Genomic DNA, 12,660 nt, shown 5'->3' with positions numbered 1-12,660 from the left:
CGGAAAACCCACCAGAACCAGTTGAATCCAGCCATGAAAGCCTTCGACAATACACATGAAGCTGCCCGATACTAAATTAAACCATTGTTCCATCAATTGTCAACTTAAGACTGGCAGCTGCTCTCCAGGGTTTCAGGTAGAGGTCTTTTCACATCACCCACATTGCGTGGTTCTTTTTAACTGGAGATGGTGGGGACTGAACCTGGGACCTTCTGCACGCCCCCGCCCATCATGCAGATTCGTATTATATGGCTGTGCAAGCTGCAACTTGCAGTCCCCTTTGCTAACTCTCCTTAAGTCGACCTGACCAAGGTGCTGGCTAGTCCTAGCCCCTACCCTATCTCCTGGCCTTCTCCATCCAGTGTTGACAGGGATGGCCAACAAAGATTCAAGAGCACCAAGGGGGATGCAATCATTTACCAGCTGAGCCAGAGGGAGGAGGGCCCCCAGCTTGCTGCCAGAGAGTTGCCTCAGCTGCCAGGCGCCGCACGTAACCCTCGTCCACACACAGCAGGATATTCTCTGGCTTTATGTCTGTGTGGATTATTTTGCACTTGGTGTGGAGGTAGTCAAGGCCCTGCAGTACCTGGAGAGAGAGAAGCAGACTCAAGGCAAGGAAAACCACACAGGGCTCTCTAACATCCGCATGAAATAACGAGCGGTGGTATCAGGCACTTCATAAAAGGTGGAAGCAGGAATGCCGGAACAGCACTGATGGATCAGAACAGCCATCCATCTCATACTATGTCCTGTTTCACGCAGCGGCCAAGCAGTTTCCCTGGAGGGCTGATGGACATGGTCCAGGGGCCAAGGGCAAGCAGGGCCAGAGATCTACCCTTGACAGCTGTGGCCGTGGACACTCAAAGCCTCAAGAGTTCTCCTCAGGCACAGAAAAGAACAAGCCTGTGAGAAAGTAGGACCAGCATTGGCAGGAAAGACAATGCCTCTGGCCAGGCCAGTTTTGGTGTACATGAAAGGATATTGTCCTAGTGCTCTAAAGAAATGGCTGATGGAGGACAGCAGCCAAGAGACAGAGCTCTACTTCAGCAAGGTTCAAAACTGGTCTTGTGTGGCGGTTTCAAATCCACATTCTCATCTGCCACTGAAACAGGGAGGTCAATAATACCCCCTCACATGGTTGCTGGAAACTTCCAGTGTTCTTGCCACACTCTGACTCCCGCATCCAGTCAAAAATGTGGGAAGGTCAAGAATGGCCAATCCCAGTCCCAAGCTGGCCCTAACAGGTGGCCCCTCTCTCTTCTGATTCTCCCTACCCCCAGATGTCACTCAGAAGGGACAACCACCAGCAGCCACATTATTTCTTTTCCACATGCTATCGGTGGCTTTTCTCAGGGCCTGGGTGCTCCAGTTCAATGCACTTTCAGGCCTGAGGAAAGCCCCTGGCAGCAAAAATACCCAACAACAAAATATAACCTCTCACAATTTGCTGCTCTATTAAAAGTTATTCAGTCCACAGACGTGTGCGCGCACACAAGCACAGCCCTCCTTGCCGTTATCGCCCAGCCTGTGTCTGGAGGGCTACAGGGAGGTCTTCTTGGGCCTCCCAGGGACAGAGGGAGAAAAACAGCTCAGTATGGCTGCGGTCAGAGCAGGGATCTCTTTCACTGAGGGCTGCATCCTGAAGGCAGGAATGTGGGTGTTTTCCCTACTATCTGCCAGAAAGAGGATGGGAAGGACTCCGAATCCTCCCATACAACTTTCAGACTGACGGAAAGATTCCTGTTGGGTTTTCTCTTCCTGCCCCTGGGGAAGACCATTCTTACCAGCCTCAGGGAATTAAGATGCTTTAAAAAAATTTTTTTTAAAATTTCAACAAAAAAATACAAAAATGAAAAAAAGAATTTAGAAAATAAGAAATATGGATATAAACATTAAATGGATCTGCTATAATACGACTTCATGCTGCAGATCCAGTAAAAAAAATACTAAAAAGAAACCAAGAATTTTTTTAAAAATAGAGCAAGAAGGAAAAGCGAAACTAGAAAGGGGTGGGGGTAGAGAGGTGAAAGGGAAAAGCAGCTTCTGAAAGCTGGAGGCTTAAACACACTTACTGATCTGGTTGTTTTCAGAACTAGTAGGTTCTGACATTAACTAATTCACCTGTCGAACTGAAGGTCCCCAGATCTCCTGGGGAGGTTAGAGCCAGACTCCATCTGCTCAAGCCGGCTGTTGCCCCTTCAGTAATGTCTTGCGGAAAGCTTTTAAGACCTCAGAAGATACTGATGAACTTGCTTCTACATTTTCACAAAGAACCCGGTGCCCGATTCCAAACTCGTGATCTAGAATCTTTGACTGGCATTTAAAGCAGACGCAATGAAGAAAGGCAAGGAACAGATCTCATAGACTCAGAAGGTACCTTTTACCCAGTAAGCACCTATACTTTCTCCCAGCAAGTTAACATTTAACTGTTGTTACTCCAGATATTTATTCTGATTCTTAATTTACTCAGGCCCAAGCACAGAATGGCAGTAAATCCCCACCCCCCAGCACACACACACACACCCCACACAACATTACGGTGACATCCACCTTTACCTGGTGTAGGATACTCTTTACACAGGGGATAGGAAGCCCTTGGTAATTGGATTTGATGATCCATTTCAGAAGTTGGTGCCCTAAAACCTCAAGGACCATGCAGACATCTGGCCGGGAGATTAGTCAAGGAGAAGCCGGGCCCCAAAATCCAAAGGCATGTTCTCCTACCCAACACCACCAGCCCAATTTAATTCCCGAGCTTTCACGAGGATTCTTGGCCTTGGGGCTACGAAGTGAAGATGGTCACAGATATAGCAGACTTGCTCCTGAAGACTAGTAGCCCACTGGTACCTTTTCCCAGTAAGTTAAGAGGCCCATTCCACTTCTTTCCCCCTCAGTCCCTACTTGAATGGCTGAAGGTCACACCTCCTGTGGCATGAGTGGGGAGTTGGACCTGGACCTCCAAAAGCACACAAAAGTTCTCCAGAAGGCAACGGAGATAGCTTCAGGTGGATCCCCAGGCTGGTCTGCAGTAGAAGAGCATTCGAGTCCATTAGCACTTTGGAGGCTAACAACAAGGCTTTCAAAGTATAAGCTTTCAAGAGTCAAAATTCCCTTTGACAGATAAGGGCTCTGGAAATTGTGTTGGTCTATAAGGTGCTACTGGACTAGGAAAAGGCATGGCATGTTTGGTAGGCCAGATTCATGCGAGGCTAATGATTCGACCTGTTGTGGATACTAGCCAATAGATGCCTGTGACACTGCACATTTACAGTAAACAGAGCACTTTGCTCCCAGCAGAAGCATATTGCAGAAGATGGCTAGGGCACTTGAAATTCTTCTACAACAGGCAGAGAAGCCAGAGGAGTAAACTCCTGAAATTACGAACAGGCCTTTTATTCCACAATCCCCAGAAAACCTTTCCAATCTATTTAGGTTAGGTCACTTAGTAAAAGCAGCTCCATTCTGTACCAGTTTAGAAAGTCACAGGTGGAATGCAAAACTGGATAAAAGCCACCCCTGTATAGAGAGAACTGGATACCAGGGAGAAAGATACCAGAGTTCTCTCTGAGTTGCTAGTTTTCTATGTGTGCGCATGTTCCTCACCTGCAGTTTAAAGCAGTAGGAACCTAGGATGGAAGGAACCCCCCACCCACCCCACCCCCACAAGCAATGTATTTACATTAGGGGTCTCCACCCTTTTTGAGCCTATGGGCACCTTTGGAATTCTGACACAGGGCAGTGGGCACAATCACGAAGTGACTGCTACAGGAAATGGAGCCAGCCACAAAATGTCACAGAGTAATGTCACATATAACTCCAATAATACACCCTCAACATTTCAAGTAGAAGATGTGCTTTAACACGATCGTCCCCAACATGGTGCCTTTGGGCGCTATGGCACCTGCTGACACTTTTTTGGGTGTCCACGAAGTGTTTTTAGAAAGTAGGTGGGGCTCTTATCTATCAGAGCTTCCGATAAGGCAATGAAAATCTGCAGATTTAAATATGTATCAATGTTAGCTGCCACCATAATGCTGTCTTCTCTCTTGCCCCCCATTCTCAATGTATTTTAAAATCACCCCTCCTTTCCCCTGCTCTTGGCCTTGTTCTGTGTATGTGGCTCTACCTCCTGGAGCAGCCATTTTGTGATCGTGTCTACCACCCCTGTGCCAGAACTCCAAAGGTATATCTACAGAGGCTTAGAAATGTTGGGGATTCCGGGTCTAACAGAATAATCTTTAACTCACGCAGTGTCAGAAACCCTGGTGAACAAAAGCCCTAGCCTGCCAACAGGGTACCAGGAAAGGTGTCGCTGGACACATTAGCGCCCACGAATACCACGTTCGGAACCCCTGGTCCACATCAGCTCTTGGCCATCTGAGTTAGGTCCTTTCAGTGATTCCAGTATCATGTGAACAGAGGGAGCTGTGGTTTTGTGGGGTCGCCTGGGGAAGGATACGGACACCATTTATCCCCGAGATCTTGAAGTCATCAAGTAGCTGGACAATGTTCTCACGCTTGGCATCACTGGGATCTGAATCCCGCACCTGGAGGGTGGAAAGAAGAACATCTACAGAAATAAAGAAATCAAGGCTTACGGTCCAGGAGTCAACAGCTGCATGCGCCTAGACCAAAACTGCTTTCCCCAGTTGTCAACCTTAAGGCATAAGAGGTCAGGAGAAATTGCATTTGTGGGAAGAGAACTGGTTGGTAAGCCCCTTCCGGAATGAGACGGGAACTTCCGTTACAGGGGCTCAATGCGAATGTGCAGGAATCATGACTATTACGATTACGACATTTAAGGGAGGCGCTGAGACAACTATTGTAGCCAGGAATACTCCGTATCTTCCATTTGGACAGATGATAGATAGTTGACAACTATAATTATAAAGGATGGTTTGAAGAATTGGTCAAGAGAACTAGATTATTTATTTTGTGTTCTTCAACAATAACAGTCGAAGTCTTGTGTTTATTTTTATAAGATAAACAATTAATATGGGTTGGATACTGAAAGGAAACGTAATTGTTTGGTTCCACGGATATTTGTCTTTTGAAATGTTGTTACTTGTTGAACTGAAATAAAGTTTCGGGGGGGGGGGGAGGGGGGGAGGAAGGCGAATCAGATTTGTACCCTTCTCAAAAACCAGCTATTTCTCAGGAACCCAATCCAAGACATATCAAATTGAAATTCTACCACTATTCTTGCACGAAAGTGTTCCAGCTGACTTCGGCCTAGTAAAAGACAAAGTGTGCATTCAGTAAACTGTTGATCCTGTTGATTGGAGGAGGAAGATTATGCTTCACAGTGCTGCCCAGATCACTGCTCGTAGACAACTAGCACAATAGACAGGACAGGGGCCCACAGCCTTTTCGAACCTGCAGGAGCCTTTGAAATTCAGACACAGGGCAGTGGCCCCAATCACAAAATGGCTGCCGCAGGAGGCAGAGTCCAGCACAAAATGAGAGGAAGCAAGGGATGTATATGTATGTGTGTGTGTATGTATATACATACATATATATACACATACAGTTTATACACACACACACACACACACACACACACACACACACACACACACATAGTTTATATATATATGTATAGTTTATGTGTATATATATATATACACACACATACATACAGTTTATATGTGTGCGTGTGCGTGTATGTATGTATATACATAGTTTATATATATGTGTGTGTATATGCATATGTATGTATAGACATATACAGTTTATAAATATACACACACACTAGCAGGATGCCCGTGCTTTGCTATGTTTGCAATCTGTTTTGATTGTGTTTGCAATCTGTTTTGCAATCTGTTTTGATTGTGTTTGGCTGTAGTGGTCTCGTTAATGTTTGCAATCTGTTTTGCAATCTGTTTTGATTGTGTTTGGCTGTAGTGGTCTCGTTAATGTGAGGGTTGGTCGAGCAATACTTTTTCACAGCCTGTCTGTTAGCCTCGGGGTGACATTCAGCATACTTCATCACAGCCTCTCTATGAATTTTGGGGTGACATTCAGCATTCAGTAGACCTGTCCGTGCACTTTGAATGTTGGCATGAAATTGCTCTCTTTCACCTGGTGGGCTCCAAAATACGTCATTTGGAAGCAGCCATTGTATTTTCAGGATGCAGAAAGGAAGTGTTCTGCCACTGGATGCTGATGAGTGAGAAGGCTGTGAAGAGGTTCAGGGTAGGATTGAAGGGCAGGGAGTTGGACTCTACCGCCACTGCAGCACATTCCTGGGAGTTTCATCCCACGCCCACTTCAGAGCCGACACCAAACACAGAGGCGATCCAGAGGCGAGAGCAATAAACTTGTCTCACAGTAAGCAATCCCTGATGTCCATATGCCGAGAGCCAAGCAAATGTTTAGTAGTCCAAGGTGATAGGTGGTTTGGCAATCTGTTTGATAGTATTTGGCTGTAAGCGGGGTTATTGTATGAGAGATTGGGTGGAGATTACTTTTTTCACAGCCTGCCTATTAGCCGGTGACATTCAGCATACTTCTTTGCAGCCTGTTTGTGAACTTTGGGGTGACCACGCGCATATTTCCTCTGTAGCTGTCTGTGGACTGATGGGTTGTTGTTTTCAAATAGGTTGGCGTCTTTGGCGGAGTGGGAGTAGAATACAGAGATGAGTGAGGACAAGGCTGGTGGGTATTGAACTGATAGGAGATGTTCATGCAGCATGTCTGTGGACTGAGGGCACAAGTTTGCTTATAGAAGGTTCCATGAATGGCCAGATGAACAGTTAGAAACAGTAAATGGAAGTAGGATCGAGTGAAAGTGAATATTTTGGGAAATCCTTTCTTAGTGAGCACCTGGAGTATGTAAGTAACTGGTGTGCCAAATTTTGTGTGTGTGTGCACATGTGTGTATAAAAAAGCTCTCATAGTCCCTCCAGGTAGAAGCTCTGTCTAAAAGCATCTAACAGGCATCAAGAAAGGTGTCTGTGGGTATGGTGCCCACGGGCACTACATTGGGGACCCTGAGATGGGTCTGGGTAGAGCCTCTCCAGCAAAACCATTCATGTTCTAATTGTAGAGAGCTTGCTTGAAAAACCTAGACTCAAACAGAATACCACCTATGGGGGCACAAGATTACTCTGAATGCACAAGGGAAGAGAAGCAACGGACGATCACACCTCTAAATGGCAAGAGGGAAAAGAAAATATTTGGGTTTGGGGCAGCGTACAGAGGTGTATGGACTTCAGAACACTCCAAATTGTCCTTGAAACCGATAGAAGGGAAAAGTCAACAACCAGAATGTAACAAAACCTCTTGTGCTTTGATAACATTGCAGATGCTGCTTGCCACCCAAGCAGCCACCCCAGCAGACTTGAACTGAGAACAAATGTCAAGGGAATTCCTGAGAAAAATGTACTTCACCACATTTGAATCATTTCGACCCAGCCTTTCTCTTCAATGGAAACACAGAGAGGTTTACATCACTCTCTTCTCCTCCGCTTTATCCACACAACAACCCTGTGAGGTAGATTAGCCCAAGAGAGTATGATGGGCTCAAGGTCACAAGGCGCCCTTCTGTGGCACGAGTGGGATTCGAACTTGGGCTGCCCAGATCCTAACTCTTGACCGCAACATTACACAGTTGATATAAATGGGAGGTGTTTAACCAGCATTCAGATCTTAGAAGCAGAGAACTGAGGAGGGGGAAGGGAGTAGCTTTATGGCACTCATCCAGGAGTTCAGTTGAGCCAGGGCTCAGACCCAGAAGAGTCTTTAATACCAAGGCTTAAGCCTGGAGTGCATTAAATAATTTAAGGGGTTTAGAGCATGTGCAGAGTAGGTTTTGCTCTCCTGTGATCAACCCAAGGAGGCTCCCACACATGAAGGGCTGGGAGTCAGGCAGTGGGCTCCTCCAGCAGAGACAGGGTCTTATAAACTGAGCATTGCAAATGTTCCTCAAAGATGGCAGGATAACCATAAGCCAGAAAACCAATGCTGAGCAGCGGGATTGGGAAGAAAGGAAAGGAAAACTCACACATTTCAGAAGCTTTATTTCATCTACGGCCGTCTCCGTATAGTGCAGGGCGCTCTTCACCACCTTGAGAGCCACAAAACGCTTCCGCCTGGGGGTGGAAAGGGGGGGGGCATTGTCAGTTACAACCAGTTCCACTTGCTTCCCTACAATTTCTTATTTTATATATAACTCCCCACCTTAACAGTTGTAGCCGGCCCTTCAAAACAGCTTGAAGCAGAATGCAACGCTAAGATTAAAAGAAGCTAAACAAAATGGGGCATTGAACAATTTGCACTGTAAAATAAGCCACCGCCTCAGCTGTGGAATAGGATCCTGAAGGGGTCTATTCAAAATCAACAAGTAGTCCCTAGTCTTTTGTGCTCACTGTTCATAGGATGTACGGAAAGGCTGGATTTCTCCCCACTCTTAGCATTTTTAATAAAAGCAAAAAGTTCTCATGAATGGCTGAGACTATGAAACAAAGAAGTGCAGGAGCTTTTCCAGTACTAAAAAACTGTAACCCTGTGCATGCTTTGGCTAGCCTGATCTTGTCAGATCTTGGAAGCTAAGCAGGGTCACCCCTGGTTAGTACTCGGATAGGACAACACTGGGAGAGCCCAGGGTTGCTATGTGGAGGCCAGCAATGGCAAACCACCTCTGTCTCTGCCCTGATCTGGATGGCACAGGCTAGCCCAGTCTTGTCAGATCTTGAAAGCTAAGAAAGATGGGAGACCACCAGGGAAGACCAGGGTTGTCCAGGGTTGCTTTGCAGAGGTAGCCAATGGCAAACTACCTTTCTGTGCCTTCTGCCCTGATCTGGCTGACTCAAGCGGTCCGAATCCTGTGAGATCACAGAAGCTAAGCAGAGTCAGCCCTGGTTAGTACTTGGGACACCACAAAGGAAGTCCAGGGTTGGTAGACAGAGGCAGGCAATGGCAAACCATCTCCATCTGTCCCTTGGAGTAATCACAAGTCAACTGCGACCTGGTGGCACTTTTTCAACAACCAATCTTGTGCTTGCGCCTCTCGTTCAATGGTTACCCATCCTCACACTTGAAGCACAAGTCTGTGCGCAACATGTGGCCCCAACAGGAAAAAATTCTGATCATCCCAATCACCATAAAAAAAAATTCAAGCGCCTGGCTCTCACAGCACGACAGAAAAAAATATTTGTAACTGATTGCAAAAAAAGGGTACAAAAACCACTTCCTGAGTTTACTGCTGCTTCCCCTCTTTGTGATCCTTGCTCCAAGTGCCTTCCTACGTGTGTACTCCTTCATGAGTAAACACCTTCATGATGTTTATTTTATTTTTTCAATTCTCAAAATATTACATTTTCCTTTTTAATTGTGTCTAGAGCCACACAAGATCCTTTGATGGGTTAGCTATCTTTTTCTTTTCTTTTGCTGTCAAGTCACAACTAATTTCTGCCAACTCCAAAAAGTTTTTAAGAGGTGGTTTGCCATTGCTGGCCTTTGCCTTGATGATCTCCCACCTACATACTACATACTAACCAAGCTTGCAAAACCTCCAAGCTTAGACTAGCATGGGCCACTTGAGTTAAAGCAAGAGCCCAACACAGTTGGTTGGCCCTTGCCTGCCTCTGCGGAGCAACCCTGGACTTCCTTGGTGGTCTCCCATCCAGACACTCACCAGAACTGACTCTGTTTAGTTTCCCAGAACCGATGAGATTAGGCCAGCCTGGGCTATCTATGCCAAAGCATCTACCTATCTATAGTTTTATTCCACTCTTCTGACAAAAAGCTCAGAATAGCAAGCACAGTATTGCTGTCCTCCATCTAATCTTCACAACAATCCTGTGAGGTAGCATTAAGGTGAGAGAAAGTGGAGTGGCCAGAAAGTTTCCCATCCAAGAAGGTATCTGAACCCAGGTCCTAAACTGACGCTTAAAGTACAACCCCACATGGCTCCAAACACAATCCAATTCTTCCCATCCTTCCTTCCTCTTGCATTTATTTACTTGTTTCATTTATGCCTTTCTCCCCAGTGGGGACCCAAAGCAGTTTACGTCATTCCTCCTCCATTTTATCTTCACAAGACTCTGAAAGGTAGGTCAGGCTGAGAGATAAGAGTGTTGGATTAGTAGCTGGCCCCAAGGTCACCCAGCAAGCTTCCGTAGCATGAGTAGGGGATTCGAACATGGGTCTCCCATCTACTGATCCGACACTCTTAACTGGCTCTTCACATCCTTTCACCAGCTCCAGGTGCGCAAAATACTCACTGTATATCCCAGCAGAGCCAGACTGTCGAAAAATGCCCCCAGCCAAGCTTCCGCACCACATGATAGCGCCCGTTGAATAGGTCTCCAACCTTTACTGGATAATACCCACCTAGCAGGGAGGCAAAGGAAGATTCAGTTTCACTGTGTTTTGAGGCCTCTGCTTAGCACCCACATCCCAGCACATCAGAACAGTCCAACTAGGCAAGAGTAGAGGTCTTTCTAGTCCAGCCTCCCGTTTCCCATAGAGCCTAGATGGATGCCACAGGAAAGGCCCCAGACAAGGTTCTCTGGCTGCTCCGGAGCTCCAAACAGTCAGAGACGTTCTACCGCTGACCTCATCAGGCGAACTTGGCTTCCGGGGTTCAAGAACAGCAGACCCCATTCCCCTCGATGCCCAAATACCTCGGCAGTAATCCTGGGGATCCTCTTGTTCCTCATCATCTGATCCCAACTGCCCACCGCCAATTGCAGCAGGAAGGGGCAAGGCGGGTATTGGGGGAGTGCGTGGAATGTTGTCGGAGCAGGAGGGACTCACAGGCCTAGGGAGGGCGAGAAGAGCAACGAGGAGTGATCAGAAGGTGCTAAGTGCTTCCTACCCTCACTCTCAAAAGCACTGCGGCTCCAGGGGATTTGAAGGGGCAGCTACCTCCCCAGACATCTTCTGCTCACGAGAGCTACCTCTGGAGAGGAAGAGTCACAGAGTTGAGCCTTACGTCCTTGCAGATAACAACGGACATGCTGCAACTGCCTTTCACACACAATCTTCCTTTCAGATCCTTGCCTGTGTCCTCTTCCCCTTCTGCCATAATTCAGACAACAAGCCCCTTGGGTCAGCCATCTTGTATTTTAAAAATTATTATTGTATTACTCTGTCAACTGTCCAGGGTCTGAAGGGGCCCTGACCTGGATAGCCCCAGGCAGGATTTATCTAGTCAGACCGCAGGAGCTACGCAGGGTCAGCCCCAGTTAGTATTCGCATGGGTAACCTCAAAAAAATAGCAGGGATGTGATGGAGGCAGGCAGTGGCAAAAACCACTCTGAATGTCTCTCGCCTTGAAAACCCTACAGGATAGCCCTAAGTCATCTGTGACTTGACGGCACAAAAAAAATTAAAAATGAAAATCGCAGCCGCTGCTGCTCTTTAGCAAAACTACATACGTACCGACGGGCTGTGAGTCTCTCCTGTTCTGTTTCCTGCATGTCAACCAATACGCAGAGGGACAGTATCCAAGTGGCCGGGTCATAAAACGAAGCTATTTGGCAGAATGAGTGAGACCACCCTGCACTGGATTCCCAGCCCTTGAGAGGGGAAAGGCCACAATGCCAAACCCCCCTTTCAAGGAGCAACGTTCCTCAGGGAAGAGACCCCAGGACCGGGTGAAAGCTGCTGGTTCTGCTACAAATGCCTGCCAGGAATGGTGAGGCGGGGGCTCTATCCCTACAGAACATGCTGGTGGCTGGGTGTCTTATCTGCCAGGCATGCTCCCCTTGTTAGTAAAGAAGGAATTAATACCGAGTAAGCTCAGAGCCGTTCCCCTCCCAACACAGCCCAAATGTGCACAGAGACAAGAAGTGGCCGGAGGGTTAAAAATAGCCCACCAGCCCCTGGCAGCTGCTGCCCAGGATGGAAATGGAATTTAGGAGGAGGGGAAGGGACAGGGCAAGAGGCACCCATCCCCCATGTGGGGCTGAAGCTTCATGTTCACTGAAGTGGCAACCCCTGTCCAGACTTTACCACCACAGGTGGGAACATAAGAATTTATTTATTTATCTATTTATCTATTTATCTATTTATCTATTTATCTATTCATTCATTCATTCATTCATTCATTCATTCATTCATTCATTCATTCATTCATTCATTCATTCATGTGGTATACAGCATAAAATTTTCAGTACAGCATAAAATCCTAAATTCCAAAACCTTTAAAACAGCAATAAAATTAATAATAATCAGAGGCATCCTGCAAACCCCCATGTTTAGTTAAATCCTCCCTAAGAGGGAGGGACGGCGAGTCCCATTAGATGAAGGGCTTAGATGTGAAAAGCCAAAGGGGGGGGGGGGGCACCTTCAGCAGCTGGTACTGCCAAAGGCCCAGCAGAACAACTCTGTCTTGCAGGCTCTGTGGAACTCGCTAAGATCCCGCAGGGCCCGGACAACTGAAGGAAGAGTGTTCCACCAGGCCGGGGCCAGAGCCGTGAAGGCCCTGGCCCATGTGGAGGCCAGCCGCATCATTGAGGGCCAGGGACCACCAGTAGATTGTCCTCAGCTGAACGGAGAGGCCGTGTAGGGACATATGGGATGTTCTCCACACATTAACATTTTCTCCATGCAGAAAGCCAGAATGCCAGGAGAATGGGGATTCCAGACCAGTCTTTCAATTTTGAATGTGCAAAGATTCTATTTTTCAATTGAAAGGCATTCTACCAGCAA

General features: G+C 47.0%; 1 protein-coding gene across 1 annotated transcript in view; it reads right to left on the bottom strand.

Annotated features, from left to right (window-relative positions):
• Positions 1-12,660, bottom strand: part of SRPK3 (SRSF protein kinase 3) — a 43,035-nt gene that overhangs the window by 27,719 nt on the left and 2,656 nt on the right. Inside the window, 6 exon segments of the mRNA XM_048490364.1 lie at positions 421-586; positions 2,557-2,663; positions 4,460-4,547; positions 8,006-8,093; positions 10,227-10,335; positions 10,629-10,765. Of these exon segments, the coding sequence (XP_048346321.1) occupies positions 421-586; positions 2,557-2,663; positions 4,460-4,547; positions 8,006-8,093; positions 10,227-10,335; positions 10,629-10,765 (695 nt within the window).

This window comes from Sphaerodactylus townsendi, linkage group LG03, assembly GCF_021028975.2.
Source record: "Sphaerodactylus townsendi isolate TG3544 linkage group LG03, MPM_Stown_v2.3, whole genome shotgun sequence".
Lineage (NCBI taxonomy): Eukaryota > Metazoa > Chordata > Lepidosauria > Squamata > Sphaerodactylidae > Sphaerodactylus > Sphaerodactylus townsendi.
This window is presented reverse-complemented; position numbering and strand designations above follow the sequence as displayed.